The 18,116-nt window shown below is 40.4% G+C and overlaps 1 protein-coding gene across 1 annotated transcript in view; it reads left to right on the forward strand.

Moving 5' to 3' along the window:
• Positions 1-18,116, forward strand: part of CDC42BPA (CDC42 binding protein kinase alpha) — a 370,767-nt gene that overhangs the window by 291,267 nt on the left and 61,384 nt on the right. Inside the window, 4 exon segments of the mRNA XM_030557374.1 lie at positions 4,334-4,439; positions 5,097-5,245; positions 7,375-7,466; positions 11,835-11,911. Of these exon segments, the coding sequence (XP_030413234.1) occupies positions 4,334-4,439; positions 5,097-5,245; positions 7,375-7,466; positions 11,835-11,911 (424 nt within the window).

Raw genomic sequence — 18,116 nt, forward strand, 5'->3', positions numbered from 1 at the left:
TCAGTAATCCAAGAGAATCTACATTTGTTAAGGGGCTGCGGGAAGAAATGGGAGACCTGGGAGATTAAGACTTTGACAGGTCTCTATTAGGCCTAAAACAAGTTCAAGAGCTTCTGAGGTCACACAACACTAGTTTGAAGATGGTTGAATCATTGTGAGCCGTTTGCCACCTACTGGTTATCAGAGGGATAGCAGGACACTAAATTGGAGCAAATATTTCATATTTATCTTCCACTTTAGCTATTTTATGATCCAAGGGTTGCTATCCGTGCAAACCTTGGCCTTAAATATAGATTTTTCTAAAAACAAAAATTTAAAAACAATTAAGCTTCAACTGAAACACTTTCTCTTAAACATTCTTCTTCCATTTTTGCAGTCCCAACTTTGCAACGCTAAGAACCAGAAAGTACAGACAACATAAAACAAATGACTGAAATCGTTTTTACTGTCTGAGCTGAGGGAAATGCATAGAGTAAACAGACTTCATAAACAGTGACAAGCAAACTGGGTCTTTAAATTCTTTGTTTTAAATTAGTAACAAAAATAAGAAAATGTGATTAACATCTGTGTATTTTTAATCTCACGTATCACTTGCAATCTGCGTCAGCGATGTTCTTCCACATACCATAGAACAAAATCCTTAAGTCATTCAAACAAATGACACTCCTCCTTGGTGACAGGGGAGTGAGGAGGGATGCAGAAAGCCAGTGGAGAGCCAGCGGCGAGCGGAGAAGTGAGGAGGCTCAGCCAGGTGCTGGGTCCGGTAGCTTGGCTGGGTGGGGGCCTTTGGGGCAAGGGGGTCTGGCGCTTGGAGGGCTGGCAGCTTGTCCTGATGCTGTTGGTGGGGGCCAGCAGCTTGGCTGGGGAGTGCCTTCAGGGGTGGAGGGGCTGGCGGCTCAGCCTGGCAATGGGGCTGGTCTGACACTCGGGGGCCGATGGCTCAGCTTGGCAGGCTGCCAGAGGTTGGGGGGGCAAGCTCATCCTGATGCTGGGGCTGGCCTGGTTCTGGGGGGGGGTAGTGGGTAAGGAGGGGGGCAGGTGGCTCGGCCCAGAGCTTGGGGGGGGGGGGGCGGCCACATGGCTGGAAGGGTCATCAGGTGTGGGAGGGCCGGTGGCTTGGCCTGATATTAGGGCTGGCCTAGAGCTGGCAGAGGAAAGAGAGGGCAGCGGCTCAGCTGGAGGGGATGTTGGTGGGGGTCGGTGGCTTAGCCTGGCACTTGAGTGATTGGCAGCTTGGCCTGGTGCTGGGGCTAGTGGCTCGACCCTGCACTGGCGGGGGGGCCGGTGACTTGGCTGAGGGGGTCATCAGGGGCAGGGGGAAAGGTGGCTCAGCCGGTGCTGGGGCTGGCCTGGCATTCCAGGCGGCTGGCAACTCAGCCTGGCACTCCGGGGATGAGGGGCAGTGAGTCAGGGAGGCAAGTGGCTCAGGCCGCTGTAGCTGGAGTGACAGGGCTCCTCCAGTCATGGGGGAGCCCCTCAGGGCTTCTCCTCTTAGGCAGATGGGGTTTTGGGGCTCCGGCGTGTGGGGGGTAAGGGCCTTGGGTGGAAGGGGTGGGCTGGTGGGCTAGCCTCCCCAAAGCGGGGGTTCACCCCCGCCCATGCATGGAAGAGTGACACAGATGGGCTGAACATAAGACCAGGCAAGTCTGAGAAATACCTTGGGGGTAAAGGCTGATCTGTGGATCGGATTCTCCAAACCAGTATTATCCGATAAACTTGACACCTGGCTCAAGAGGATCGACAGGGCACTTCTCAGGCCTTTGCAAAAATTGGACATACTGAAAATCTTCACCGTAACACAAATTATCTGTCTGGCAGACCACACCAATTGTAAGAGAACCCTATGCTCTTCCCTCAGTGACAGCATTAGGAAGACCATCATTTGGTGGCTTCGTCTACCTGCAGTAGATTCATTTATGCCAAATCCAGAAATGGGAGACTGGGAGTGATGAGACTTGCTAGCCTCATACCATCTGTTCAGGCAATGTAGTTACATAGAATTGCACACTTCACAGATGAGACAATTTGGAGCATTGCATTGACTAGTGGTATTGAGGATGAGTTCAGCAAACTCTCCCTGGCAGTAGGTGGGACGGTAGAAATGGTACTTGTAATAACAGACCCAGTTCTGTCCTTTGACAATAACAGAATGCTACAGAACATCCATGAAACACTAAATGAGTGGGAGAGGCCAGGTCTCAGAGTCAAGTACCCAATCCCTGTAATTGAAGAGATGCAGAATTCTCCCGGTGGAAGGAACCACCATGCCATGGTAGTGGAATCGAACATTTCTGCAGTGATTTGATCAGCGATGACTGGATGAGTTATCATCAGGGTTTCACGGAATGCCAGTTTCTAATGGCTTTGAAACTGAATGCAAACAAATATCACACCAGGGAATACCCAGGTCGTGGAAAAAACAATTCAGTCATGAAATGCAGACACTGTTCTGCTAAATATGAATCTCTATCTCATTCTTTGGGACGATGTCCACATAAAAAGGCATAATAAATTGTGTGAGATTTTGGTAAAAGAAATGTGAACGCTTAAGTCGGTTGTATATCAGAAACCAAAACTGCACACTGCTGAAGGCAAACTAAGAAAACCAGACCTTGTATATGCCAAGGATGGGACAGCCCTGATGGTCACTATCACAGTTTGTTTTGAATACAAAGAAAAAGTCTTCCCAGATGCAGCAGCAGAGGAAGTCAGATACTATCATCCTGCCAAGGAAATAAAAAAAAATGATGGGAACCAAATGGTTTTCCCATTAGTCAAGTCTTATCATATCTCTGGATGCTGGAGTACAGGCAAAAACGAGCTGCTAGACTGTTCAGTCAGAGAGCTTTGCTATGCTCCACAGATGTCAGTAAAAACTTTGCCACCAGAGGGAAGGGTGCTGGAAATCCTGCTGATATCAAGCCCGATGGGACTCCAAGGCCACATGTGAAAATCTCATAATGAATACTGTCTCACTTAATTCATGATGGTGTTCACTTGACATGGCAAACAGAGTTGGACAGGCCACCTTGGGTACGGCATGCCCCAAATAACCTGGGGGGAAAACACGTGGATATTTTTATTTAGGTCATGGATCATGACCTCTTTCTCAGGCCAAAATATTTGAGTTGCACCTCTATTCCTGCAAATACTGGAGGGAGCTCAGACTTATCCATGGCACTCCGGTACTTGTCCCTTCTGTCTCCTCACTCCTAACGCATACTTCCAAAGCTGTATTGAAACACTAAATTCTTATTAGTAGAATAACCCTAAACTTTTTAGCAATAATGCTTTATTCAACCATATTAACTACGTACATGAACCCTGAAGAAGCCACTGTGTGGGTACCCAGCGGACTTATCTTTGATGGGATGGCTGAGAGAGAGTTCACAGAAATGAAACTGCCAGGTAACAGATTTACCATTCTAGATCACGGTCTCTCTCCAGGTCCAAAATACTTGGGATGTAATAAACAGTAATATGAGGCGGAACGGAGAGAAGTAGGATAGAGGAACAAGATTTCCTCCTTCCCTAAAAGTTACGGTCATTACAGAGTTTAGGGACCACTGCTTGGGGGATGTTCCTGACAAAATATATTTGTATGTTCAAAGTCAGTGGCCCTTTCCATCCGGGTTACCAGTTGGGGTGTGCCAAACTAGCTCTGATCCCTTCTGGGACCTGCTTATCTACAACACGGGTAGGCTTTGATGATACAGAATTTGGTTCACCTGGCTGTGGAGAGTGGAGTCTGAAATACAACCTTGTCTCCTGGAAGATGCAGTGAGGCTCTTATCTTCAAAGAGCAGGAAATTTGGAGACTCTTGTTGACATGATCAGAACCAGAAGGGATGTCTTTATGCAAGGCAAATTCAGGGAATAAGATGCCCTCATCTCACTTAGGCTGTTTAATAAACTATTGTAAGAAACAGCTATTAAATAGGAACTGGGGGAAGAGTCTGATGTCACTAATGCAGTCCGTTATAACATCTTGGAAGGATTAGAAAGACAACTCTTAAGCCTGACGTTGCTTGGATGCTCTAATTGTTAATTTGTGGTAGCATATTTAATTTTTAACTTGCTGTCTAAGAATAAACTGCTGCATTTCATTGTTACAATCTATATTTTGGTCAGATGATGCTGGTCATGACTGATATTTATTATTTGCTTTCTTAAGCTTTGATATTTGGTTTCTTTATCTTCATTTTGTCTTTGTAGCATATACTGTATAATTTAACTGGGCAAAGTCACATAAGGTTTAGCCTTTACAATTAGTGAGGTTGCCTTTTTTATTTTAAATTAATAGTTCTTTCATTTTTTGTTTTTTTGCGCTTAGGGTGAGTGATGAAAAGGATGCTAGAGGGTATCTACAAGCCTTGGCCTCTAAAATGACAGAAGAACTAGAGGCTCTGCGGAACTCCAGTTTGGGTGCAAGAGCAACCGTAAGGATCACACTTAATGTACCGAAAAACATTTTGTAAAAAATAATTAATTAATTATGACTTTGTGTCAATACTTGTCAGTTTTGCATTCAATATTAATTCATCTAAAGAGGCTGTCTCATGAGATCTTGCAAGTTTAGGGATTTTTCTTTCCTATTAAATGACCACCACAATTTAACTGTTGTCAGTTAATCGAATGACACCTCTTCTATAATGGGATTTATGTGTAATTTTTTTTAGATGGTTACAGACAATCTTGTATTAATGTATTGAAAAGATGTTTGCATAAAACTGCAGAGGTGAAAAAGATCCGCACTGTCACATCATGGAAAGTATTCTCTTTGAAGGAGCCATTTCCTTCTGTGAGTCTTACCATAATTGCAATTCGAATCGCTGCATGTAAATGACTGTGGTTCACAAAGTTGTGAGAGTATGAAAGCATGGGGCAGTCATCTTCCTCTTTTAGAACTTGAGGAGAAAAAAGAGATGATGTGTTTGGGGGCTTTCCAAAATCCTTTTTGGACTGATGAGCTCTCACATCAAGAACATAATAGGCTGAGGACGACGACTACTACTACTGCTAATAATAATAATTAATAAATAATAATATTGAAATTAATTGCATTCTCTCTGGGTTATTTGTTTTGTTTTTAATAGGACATGCCCTGGAAGATGCGCCGCTTTGCTAAATTGGATATGTCAGCAAGGCTGGAACTGCAGTCAGCCCTTGATGCAGAAATCCGAGCCAAACAGGCCATTCAAGATGAGTTAAATAAAGTTAAAGCTTCCAGCATCTCTACAGAATGGTGAGACTGAATGGTTCTGTTGGAACTTCACTATGATAGCTTGCCAAAGATTTTTGGGGAGAGAACATTTAGTTATAAGTGTTAAATATCTTGTCTGTCAAAATCTGATAATGAATGGTATGTTCGTTTCTTATAGCTGTACCTAAAAACAAGACCGTATTCTTTTGTATTCTGTGAGTAACTGAAAAGGTACTGTGAAAAACTGGAGCACTCTCTCTAGACTTTCAGCTGGCACTTTTTCATACACCAAATAATTTCTCCCACAAACATTTTACAACTTTGGGGCTGAGTAACAGGCAATTGTTGTTTGTCTGTCTCAAAAGATATATTCCTTTCTACTCCATTGACAGGTTTATTGGATTGAATGGACAAAATCAATTTCTGCATGTTGATTTGTACAAGAATAAAGCCTGCCTATTGAGATTTAAGAATTCTTTTCTTCCCTGCTTCACTGATCCTTGCTTTACTTCAATTTCAAAATTCATTTGATTAGGGGGACTGGCCAAAGCAGAGGATTAGTAATTGGGAATAATGGGGCATTTCACTTGTAGGTCATCAGTTGCAATCCAGCCAAGGTTAGAAGTTACCAAATGCTGGTACCATAGAAGTTTCTTGGCAGCCTGTGAAAATAAATTTGGTGGCATGAGTCCAGTTCAAACACTCACATCACAACCTCCACTACTGAAATTGGTACTGATTATTCCCTTTGTTGGTAGCCTGAGCAGAGAGGTTAAAGACAGAGCAAGCATGAGGACTGAACACCTTTTTTTATCCCTAAAAGTGATCCCTCCAATTCAGGACTGAGCTCATTGTAAGAGAAATGTACACTGCCACTATCCATGCTGCCCCTATTCTGTTGGAAAGTGGCGGACTTCAGTTTCCTGGGCTGTCCTGCTGGAAAAAATGCCCTATGGTGTGTTTTAAAGGTATCATACTGGTAACTTTTAGAAGCCTTTGAATTCCTTTTCTCTAAACAAGGAGATTAGACATGTGCATGAACCTGTCTGTTGAAGTCTCTTTATAAAGCATGTATACCTGTAGTACAGTAGCTAGGCACCTAAACAGTAGACATAAGACATGGAAAGGACCGATGGTGGTGAATGGAATAAAGATCTAATATGTGAATCACAAAATGAGAGAGAAGTGATGATTTTCTCTCTTAGCTGGATCTATAGGGAGGTTGGAGATGAGAAGTCATGTAATTTGTGGCAAAATTTGTTTTTAATGTGTGTGATGGGTATGAGTGTATACCTTCAGCTCACTGTACAAGGCATTTAGCCACTCAATTCCCATTAACACTAATGACAGTTAAGGAGTAAAAATGTGTACATCAAGTTGAAATTGGACCTCTTCATGTTTTTGATCAGCCTGTTCATAGAATAAAAAAGTCCTTGAATGTTTAGGCAGTGCAATCGAGTGACTAGAATTGGGGAGCAGAGCTTTGGAGTTCTATGCTTGACTCTACCACTGACTTGTGTGATTTGGGATTAATCAATTTTTCTGAGCCTCAGCTAACCTATCTTAAAAAGCAGCAGCATGAAACCCTTAAGATAGAGGAATAACTAGCATTTGAAAAGTGCTTAGAGCTCATTGGATGAAAAGTGCTGTAGAATTGTATGGTAATAATATTTATTTGATTGTGAATCAGAGAATTTATAAGGAGAAAACTAAGCTGAGCATTATATTACCAAAATGTTTTTATGGTCTGCTTTGTGAATAACTGAGCAGAAAAAACTTCCAATGTTCAGTCTCTGAGCAGCACCAACTTAATGAATTAGCAAATGAAATGATCTGTTTTATATTTATTTTTAAATGTGGTCTTTTCTTCTCATTCCCAGGGCATGGGTTCACACAGTTGTTCATAAATTAGAGGCATGGGTCAACCTAAAGGGCAAACAAAGCCAATTATTCACTGCTTTTTCCAAGGTCCCATACTAAACAAGTCATAACAAAATTCTGAACTCAGCCTTTCATTTGATGACATCATGCTTTGTTTGACAACGCAACTTGGCTAGCATTGATTTTAACTAAACAGTAGTCCAAATAACATCCAAAGATGGACCAAAAAAGGGAGAATTTGCAGTGCTGGCTCTCAATAATTGTATTTTTTGTTTCTTTGTTTTTTGAAGTAAACTTCAAGAGTCAGAGAAGAAGAACTTGGAACTGTTGTCAGAAATTGCAAAACTGAAAAAGGAGACAGAAGACCTTAGATCAGAAAAGGGTATGGCAACTGGTGTCAAAATAAATGAGAACATACTGCACAGTAGTGGGTACATCTTATCAGTTAAGAGTGTCATCTTGCGATGCAAATACAAGAACCATGATGCTGAGAAATTCTGACATCTAAAATGTTAATACATCTATTGCATGGTAAAATGTACCCGCAGCAATTATATGCGAATCTGTTATATAATATTCTGGAATTTTCTTGGTGCACTTGAAGCATGAGAGTCATTTTGATTTGAACTAAATTATTTTTCTTTCTACTTGTATATAGAATTGACCACCATATAACCCTTAGTAGTACAGAATATTCAATACACACTTTTTCTTTGGTAGCTAAGGGTTTTTACACTTCAGTGTAGTCAGTCGGTACTCTCCATTTCTGAATTATCTGGCTACATCTACACTAAGAGAGGAAACAATAGCAGGGGCATCGATAACATTTAATGGTGGTTTTTCCTGCAGCAGATTACTGCTTACACATAGCAATGCTGCCATGGACAGAATCGATTTACTAGTTTTTGCCTTACTGTGATTGAACCAGTGTTGCTGGGAGCAGACTCTCTTGGGTAATTTCCAAATACAAGCTGGAGCATTGAGACTCTACTCCTGGTGGAATTCTGTGCCAAAAATTAAAAATTTTGCAACAAAAAATTAAACATTCTGCACAAAGTATTTTAAAATTCTGCATATTTTATTTGTCAAAATAACACAATATAATCACACCAGTTTCAATTATTTTTAGTAATTTATTTCAAAATACCTGTCAGCAGGTATATCTGTAACAATACAGATGACAAAAAAGATTCAGGAAATCTCTTTTGACAGATTCCTTACTAGGCATATTAATACAGAACTCTGAGTAATAATTCATTTAAACTACACTACAGAACCGTATTTCCCATGCCCCTCAGAAGCAGAGCAAAGGTCTGGAAGGAGTCGGGTAACGGAGTTGCTGAGGAAGAGGGAAGTAAATTGCTGGGAAGGAGCCAGGTGTGAACTTGGAGGGTTGTTTTGTGTGGGTGGGGAAAGTAAGGAACAGGTTTGGGGTGAGGGAGGGGGCAAGAAGGGATTGATAGGGAGCTTCCCCCATGCAGATCCTGTCTGGCCCCTAGCCTCTCCTTCTCAGTCAGGCACATCTACCCCTGTCCTCATGTGTGTCTGTGCCCTCACCCAGCCACTCCCCTGTCCCTATCTAGCTCTACCTCCCTTCCCCCTGTGTCTTTTCACCTCCCTTCCCCCTGTGACTCTTCACCTCCCATTCAGCCCCTGACCCAGTCTGCCCTCCCCCAATAGCCTTTATGAGCCCCAGTCTCCTGACAGGGCCTGACAAGGGCTGGGAAGGCAGCGCTCTCTTCCCTCCTTTGGGGGAGTTGCAACTTTGTTGTATTGCCGTAGCACCCTCTGATGGGCAAAAGGCAGAACTGCAGCAACATTTTGGCAGAAGCTTTTTTCTGCGTGAAAAATTTGAAATCTGCAGGGCTTTTAAAATATGTGCACACGTAGTAGCGCAGAATTACCCCAGGAGTAATTGAGAGATGGAGTTAGGAGAATCAGCTACCTGGTGTAGCTGTAACTTTTGTGTCTTACCATCCAGGCTGAAAGAAACAATTGCAGATTGCACTGTTTCAGGCAGACATGAATTAAAGATCTTATGTCACTGTCTTAGGTGCAGCAACTAGTTGTTAGAACGCAAAACTTTCTCAAAACTCAAAAATTTGTTATGCTTAGATTCAAGCATTTTATAGGGTTTGCAATCTCCAGGCATTCCAAACAGTTGTCGTCTGCAACTCCTTTTCACCTAGTGTAGATAGGCCTCTGAGTGCAGCGTGACAGTTATGACAGCCCAAGAGTACTTCACAATATTCAGAAATGACTGGTGCTGATTAGCTGGTAAGAGGAAATTATTTATAGTACTGATACTTGCTCATCTTGATGCTTCACACTAATATTCAGAATAAATATAATCTTGATATTTATGGAGATGCAAAATGGGAATTTGGGACTGGCTTATTGCTTTTGAAAACTTGTCCTTGTTGATGCTTCTTTTCCATATGTTTATCCTTCCATTTATAGCTTCATGAACAGTACACAAGTACTATTCTCCCAAAAAACTAATTATCAATCTGCTGAACAAGTCTGCCTTGCAGTAATTAGTCATAAACAAGAATTTATAATTAATAGTTTACCAGATCTGGCCTATTCCGGTGTTACATTTTTGTGTTAATAGAGAGAGTTTAATTCTATTTCTGGAAAGATTGTAAAACTTACTTTGAAAACTTCCTGGATTAAAAAAAAATGTCAGAAGTAATTAGTATCCTTTTGCCAGAAGCAAATTCATAACATTGTATGTGGACTGTTTAAATATTTATCTACTGAGAAACACTCCTTAATCCATATTGTTTATTATATTTTAATTTGTCTCTTGTAAGTAGAAGTATGTTGATAACTAAAAGATAAATATTGCAGAGGATTCAAGTGCATTCATTTTATGTAATAGTGGCAGATTAACTCACTGTGCCTGAGTATTGTTTTCCAATAAGGGGTAATTTAGATTAGCAGATTCATCCTGTGCACTTGATGGGTATATTCTGAAACTAGGGTGAGAAAATAACACAGGGAAAAACTGATTTTATAGAATGACAACTCCTTTGAGAAATACATTCAGTCTGAGTTCTGGAGCTTTGATAGAGAAGTAATGTATATTTGATATTTTAGAAGGAAAAGTCCTTCTTACAACATTTAATTTTTAATTGTGAGATAGGTATGGAGTGGACAGGAAGATATCCTAGTTCAGGGGTTCTCAAACTAGGGGTCATGAGGTTATTACACATGGGAGGTCACGAGCTGTCAGCCTCCACCCCAAACCCTGCTTTGCATCCAGCATTTATAATGGTGTTAAATATATAAAAAAGTGTTTTTAATTTATAAGGAGGGGATCACACTCAGAGGCTTGCTATTTGAAAGGGGTCACCAGTACAAAAGACCTAGTTAGAGAAGAAACTGTAATGTAACAGATCTCTTTCACTCTCTCTCTCTCTCACACACACACACACACACACACACACACACACACACACACACACACATACACATACACAGCATTTTAGAAGAGAAGCTCAGATGTAATGACAAATCTTTTGGGGAAACAGCAATTCAGGCATACTCTTTGGTCATCTTATTTCTGTTAGAGCTTATTACAAGGACCTGAACAATGTCAAGAAGAAACATGAGACATACTGGGCTTGATTCACCTCTAGGTTGTGCCAGTCCCTGTATCTTCATAGGGAGTAGACTCCTCCTGGTGAAAAGACCGCCAGGAGTAGAACTGCATTTATAAAGCATCTGCAACACCTACACTAGGTGCTCAACTGTCCTCAAATACTTAAAAGTGGGTGGTGCTGGCTGGGCGTGGGGCACCGTCAAGGAACCCAGATTAAATGCTGATTCAGCATATTTCCCTAGCCATCAACGCTGGCATATCTCCTTGGAACCTCACCCACAAGCTATCTATGCATTCCCCATCTGTGGCCCCACAAAACCACAGGACCTACTGGTCAACCTCCTCCTGGCCCTGGCTAAAACGGCCATCTATAAAACCAGGGAGAAGAGGTTGTCCAATGGGGTGTCCTGTGACTGTGGGGCCTATTTCTGATCATTCGCTCACGCATCTGGACAGAGTTCCTCTGGGAGGTGTCCGCTGGCTCCCTTGACATCTTCAAGGAGCAGTGGGCACTGTCCGGGGTTCTCTGCTTGGTGTCCTCATCGGGTTCCCTTTGTTTGACCCTTTGACCTCACTCCCATCCCTGTTATCTCATTAGTTGTCCCCCGGAATTATTTGGTTTCCAGGCCCTGTGGATCCTCCCCTTAGGCTGGTTCCCAATAAGAACCTCACCCACAAGTTTAAGCTGCCTTATCCTGACAGAATTTCTAGAGAAGGGCAGCAGCACAAAGGCCACCTGCACCCCACGGGGTGCACCTCTCCTGGGATATAGAAATCTTACTGACACAAGGTGTGAAATGAGTCATGTTACATGCATGTATGTGAATCAGTATTAACACATTGTAAAGGGACGCATACACATTAGATATCTATGCATTACACAGCCTATATACATATGTGCAGTATATCTAATGTATCATCTTGGCATTACACATGTCTGGGGAAATGAACATTTAACCATATGCTGTATACTCTCTGCATGTGTGTTAAAAAGGTACCTTCTGTTGTACTGAGTAGCAGACCAGATGTGACAGTCCATAATAAATTTTAGATGATCCACCTATAACCAGATTCAGCAAGACAAAGGGCCTCCATGAAACAGTCATTTTTCTGTAGCTTAAAAAACTTGCTGCTGTTTTCTAGGTGTAAAGCACCAAGACTCACAGAATTCTTTCTTGGCATTTTTGAATGCTCCTACCTCTACTCTGGATCAATTTGAAGTAAGTGTGCAGCCATTTGAATGTCTTTGGCAATCATGGAAATGTTTTATTCTTGCTGTCATGCAGGTGGTGTGTATACTTGCTTAGGAGTTAATACTATCTTTTAATCCCATTGTCCTTCTGCATTTTGAACATCATTTTAGGTTACAATAACAATTTATGATAATTGTTTGCTTTACTGTGCCTTCTTCCTGTTCTTGAATAGTTGTAATCATGGTCCATTCTCTTTAAAGGTCATATATGGTGAAATGTGAGAGTCCAAAAGAAAGATGAAGTTAAAATGACCTTTCATTGTAAAAAAAAAAATACTTAGCTAACACAGATTAGATATCTTCCATTCATTTTTATAGGAATTTGTAAACCAAGGGCTAAATTCTGCCTTTGGATATACTCACTACCATTGAGATTAGTGGTACCATGCATGTGTCCAAGAAAATCAGAGTAAAACTAAAGTAAAACTGTTTAATTCCTTTGCAATTTTTAGATCAAATCCTCGTAAACAGAAAAACTGGATGAGAAAACGTAAAATGGAAAGATATATTTCACACCTTCTCTTATTTATCTAAAGTAAACAATGTAAAATTTCTTTAAAATATTAGGACTTAAATTCTGGCTCTATTTAAGGCAATGACCAAATTCCCACTGACTTCAGTTAGGCCAGGATGCTACCCTTAAGATCAAATCCTATTCTAGAATTTGTTCATGGCTCCCACAGATGTCAACAGAAGATGCCCATGATTATCTTTAGTACAGCAGAATTTGATCCCTACAATTTAAGGAGAAAAATAATGATTGTTACAGACAGGTTTGAAAATTTTACTCTCCTCTTTAATGCATATTCAGTATTTTCTAAAGTCATTGCATTCTGATGAATTCTCCACATCTGATGTTCATATAATTTGCTTTTAATGATTTATCAGATGTTGGTTTTAATACAAAAATTCTGTCAGAATTTGGAAATGTTTTTATTGAGTGAAGGATAGAAAAAGCATTAGGCTGCTTTTTTTATGGATGGGTTATGGATTAACTGTCTAAGAAACCAAAAGACTCTACAACTTTAACTGATGTAATTGTTACTTGGCATTAAAATCATTTACCATTTTTCTTTAATTGTTTTTGCAACACTGTATCATTATTTATTTTTACTGAATAGTTCTCTTCATCCATTTTTTTTTCTGTTTCTTTACTGCTGTATTCATTAAATAGGATTCCTTTTCTTCTTCTTCTTCATCCTCATTGATTGATTTTATGGATGATGTAAGTCTTTGACCTTCAAACCAATAAATCCCTCAATAAAAGAAATTGGTTGGTTGATCTGGCAAATTCAAACATAATGCAGTCAATTTAAGAATAGAATGATTTCAAGTGCATCTGAGAGCACAGAATTCTCCTGCACTAATATATCTACATCTTTGAATAGATAGATAGATACTATATAGATACACAGTATGAAGAAATATATTTCTTTCTTTAATGCAGGTATTTCATTATGCTTTGCAAAATGCTTTTGTATTATGGGAAGGTGCTGTGAGTTTTTTGTCAGTTTGTCAGAGGTAATCTACTAAATTGTCACCTACTCTCAGTCCTCTGACAACAGTTCTGAAATCATCTGTGGTATTATATAATTCAATTCATTATGTTGTTGCATATTATACCCATTTTCACTAACTGTTTTCTAGCAGTTTTTAGTCACTTTGCTGAAGATTTTTTTCTCTGTCTGGATGACTTCTGAAGTTTCTTTTTTTAGTTTTCTCAAATAAATAATAGATTTTGCATTTTTAGTGAATGGTCTTTCTATTAAAACTGGTTGGATAGGTAATTGTGTCAAATTTCACCATAACCAGAACGAGTATAGCAATTTGTTTTTGTTGTCATTTGGAATTTATGTTTTTAATGTAGGAAGAATTGAAATGTGTGCACTAGTTGATGGCAGACTTAGCTAGCGAACCATTTTAAAAACTGTAAATTGACTGCATTATTTGTTTTCCAGACCCAAGTAGTAGGCTAGTAGATTTAAATATTTAGAAGTGTTGTGTCAAAATAGGCACCTTTTGTCCTCTTTATAGAACTCTAAATTATAACACTGTTTGATATAAGTTATGGTCTCAGCTGCATTAAAATGCCTTATAATTAATTGTGTTGTAAAAACACCATTATAAAATTGAAAACGGGAGTCCATCAAGACTGTTGAAAGAGAGGGGATGTAGTGTGTAATCCTAACCTTATAATATCCTTTTCACAACAGAAATTCTTAGAAATATTTCTTCTCATGTATGTGGTTTACTCCTGTGGTTGGAGCACATACTGTGTGAGTGTATGTTTGTGGTACCACATTAGAAGTATTAGACCGTAGTCTGTATTATCAAACAAGAAAGATTGCTTTTCTGACATTTTAGAAATATCCTTATGCCTAGAGACACCAAAGCAATTTTTGTCATGATAACTTTTATCTTGACTGTTCATGTTTCTATATTTGGGTTAAAGAAGTATTCTACTTGGTGGGACAGCATTATGAAAAGGTTGCCCAGCTCAACCTGCTCTTTAATATAGACTGAGAACCATGATATTTTAAAACACACACCACTCCCTCTTCAAAACATCTTAGAAGAGTAATAAAATAAATGTTTGGAAGAGCAGTTAATATGGCCTACCTTTGTAGAGGGGACCTAGACCAATTTAGGAAGGAGATGGGAGAAGGAAGATCTGCTGCTGAGCTTGTAAACTTAGCTCTGAAAAGCATCAATAAATAAAAAATAATAGTTGTTAAAGCAGAGACTGCATATTTTTCACAAATACTGCAACCAAATCAAATATATTATTTCCCCTTATGCAGGTGAAAAGGCATGTTATGCATCTTTCAGAAAAAATAATCATTTACAATAGTTCCAGCATAATTCCGGCAAAGTATTGGCATGTTATCCAGTGGTTCACATCACAGCTGTAACATCATTATAACAACCCTGTATAATGCCAAGCTGTTGATCTTGTGGCATGTGGAGGGTCAACTGTCAAATGAGTACAGTTTGTATGTGTTCCACGGTTGGCTAACTTGCTTCAGAGCAGTGGTCTCCAACCTTTTTACTCACAAGATCACTTTTTGACTTTAAGATCAACTCAGGATCTACCCCACTTTTTTCCCACGGCCCCACCCTGCTCACTCCATTTCCCCCTCCCTCCGTCGCTCATTCTCTCCCACTTTCACTCATTTTCACTGGCCTGAGGCGGGCTGTGCTGAGGGAGTGGGATGCAGGCTCTGGGCTGGGGCTGAGGGGTTCGGAGTGTGGAAGGGGGCACTGGACTGAACCTGGGGCAGGGTGTTGGGGTGCAGAAGGGGATGAGGGAGTTTGGGTGCAGGAGGGGGCTCTGGGCTGGCTCAGGGGATGGGAGGAGTGGAGGAGTGTAGGCTCTGGGAGGGTGTTTGGGTGAAGCAGGAGGTTCCAGGCTGGCACAGGAGGGTCAGGGTGCAGGAGGCGGTGCGAGGTTCAGGCTCTAGCCAGGAGGCGCTTACCACAGGCAGCTCCCAGTCAGTGGTGCAATGGGCCTAAGGCAGGCTTCCTGCCTGCCCTGGCCCCACGGAAACAGCTGGAATGACTCTGCGGCCCCGGGAGTTGGAGGCAGGTGGCTCCACACACTGCAGCTGCCACTGCCCCCCCAGTACTGACTCCACAGCTCCCATTGGCTGGGAACTGTGGCCAACAAGAACTGTGGGAGTGGTGCTGGGGAGGCGGGAGCAGCAGCAGCACATGGAGCTGACTGACCACCCCCCCACATTCCCAGTGGCCGCAGAGACATGTCAGATGCTTCCAGGAGTGGTGTGGAGCCTGGGCAGGCAGGGAGTGTGCCTTAGCCCCATTGTGCTGCCCAACTTTTAGTGGCCTGAGATCACGATCGACTGGCAGAGGCTCCAGGATAGACCAGTTGATTACGATCTACTGGTTGGTGACCACTGCCTTAGAAGATGGTCGTCTTGATTGGTCCACCAAGATTTAACCTTCTCCTAATGCTGATCTTGCAGTTCTTAGCAAGACTCTAGATATCACTGTATATATTGTTAAAGTTGAAAGGAGTTAACATTTTAATGCTTAACATACAAAACATGAGACATTCATCGTTGAGTCTTCAGGCTGAGTTTAGTGGGAGGTTCTCTCATCTCAGTAGACAAGAGTACAGTTTGGAACAGTGGTTAGGCGGAACAGAGGATAATACAGGTAACGTAGAGGTAGAGTACTTTCTCACTCTGCAAAGACGCATAAAGAAGTCACCATCTTTCCAAGTGAGGATAGAAGCCATCACAGACAAGTGAGATATATTTACTTAATTTCACCTGCTATTATCCTGTATCCCAACTAGTTATTAGCTAGAGCTGGTCAAAAAAAAATTTAGGGGAACAGTTTTCCATCAAAAAATGCAGTTTTGTCAGAATTTAAATGTTTTGCAAGAACATACAGATTTTGACAATATTTTCAGTGGGGAAAAGGTTGAATTTTTTTTTGACTTTCTTGTTTCATTTTGATAATGTTGCAATTTTTCATTTTAACTTTTATCATTTCAACTTTTATATTAAAATATTGACTGTTATATTTATATTTAGTATTTCAATATTATTGTAACTAAACATCTTGATGATTCTAAATAAAAAAAATTTAGAATTTTTGTTCTGCAGGAAATTGTGGTTTTTCATTCTAATTTGGAATGGAAACAGATTTCACCATAGAATGAACATAACATTTTCCAACAGTCTCTTTTATTAGCCCCTCTAGTTAATTTTTAATGCATATGATAAACTGCTAGATTGCCGCTGAAGTTGAACATTCCAGTTATGCCCAGATAGAACCAACCTATTGTGCTGCTAAATGTAGCAGGTACCTCTTCATATTCCATTGCATACAGTAAGTGAATAATGAATGAGGATAGCATAGAGGTTGCTGTGGGAAAAGACCAACAACAAAAGGGTCATACATTAAATAACTGTTTTAATGTTGTTAATATATATTTGGAAGGGGACATTTGAATTTGCACAAGGTAAATATGCTATTTTTCATGTAATTGATCATGATCTAATTTATCAAGTAACACCCTTAAGAGATTATCTCTGAATTACAAAGATTAAACAAAAAATATAAAAGTATCTATATGTTATTCATAGGTAGCTCGGTTCCATGCTCTAGACCTATTAAACAAGTTTTATCTCAGTATATCAATCAGAACTTTAAAAAGTAAAATAGGAGTCTTAAAAAATAGCACTATCAGCCTAGACATGGCCTCCATCCCCTATTCAGTCTCCCTGATTGACAATAATAGCCTGGAAGAACAATGGCAGGATTTTGTAGCATGACTTGAAGGGAATCAAATTTAGACCCTGTCAAACCAAGAAGGAGTGTGAGTTCCAAAACCAAGGGCCTTTCACCTGCCACCACCCACTACCCAATCAAGGCTGCTAGCTAGAGTTCCTGAGGAGATTGCAGTTGCTGCAATATCTCATGAAGTGTTCTCCTGAGTAGGACCAGCAGTGGATATTGCTAACGGCCTGTATCATCTCCTCCCTATACATGCAGTAACCCCATGCTCCCCCTAAAATGCTGGTAATAGTTTAGAGACCAAGTTACTGAGTTAAATTTTACCCCCATTTTATACCCTTTGCAAGTCCACTGATGACCATGTAATTTCATGGGTGTAAATCACTTCAGAATTTGACTCACTAAATATATACTTTAAAATTATCTATTTACATACCAGGGTAGAGCCCTGCTTGAATCTCTGCCATCCAAATAATTGAACTGTTTATAGCAAACTATGAATGATCGTAGTTTATTCTAATTGTATCAACTAGGAAGACTATAATTTCCCCAGTTCTGTTGGAGAAAAATAAAAATAGATGTCTGTTCTCCAGCTGCCTATGACTGGAGCCTGCGGATGCTTCAGAAGGAAAAGAAACATCTCACTGTGCTGATGATTCACTATGCCCCTCCCCATATCAAATAGCAACTTGGGTTATATTTTAAGCGTAATGATTGTGATCATTTTTATATTTCATATTAAGTGGAACCTACTGTGGCGCTAGCAAGCATTTGCTCTACTTATTGGAACAGATATTTTTTTCATTCTTAAAAAATAATTGTAAATGAAACGTGTCTCCTGAGTAACTGAAGCTGGTGTTTCAGGTCCTATCCTATCAATCCTTGCCTAAAATTCCCTTTAGCTTCAG

The sequence above is a fragment of the Gopherus evgoodei genome, chromosome 3 (assembly GCF_007399415.2).
Source record: "Gopherus evgoodei ecotype Sinaloan lineage chromosome 3, rGopEvg1_v1.p, whole genome shotgun sequence".
Classification (NCBI taxonomy): Eukaryota; Metazoa; Chordata; order Testudines; family Testudinidae; genus Gopherus; species Gopherus evgoodei.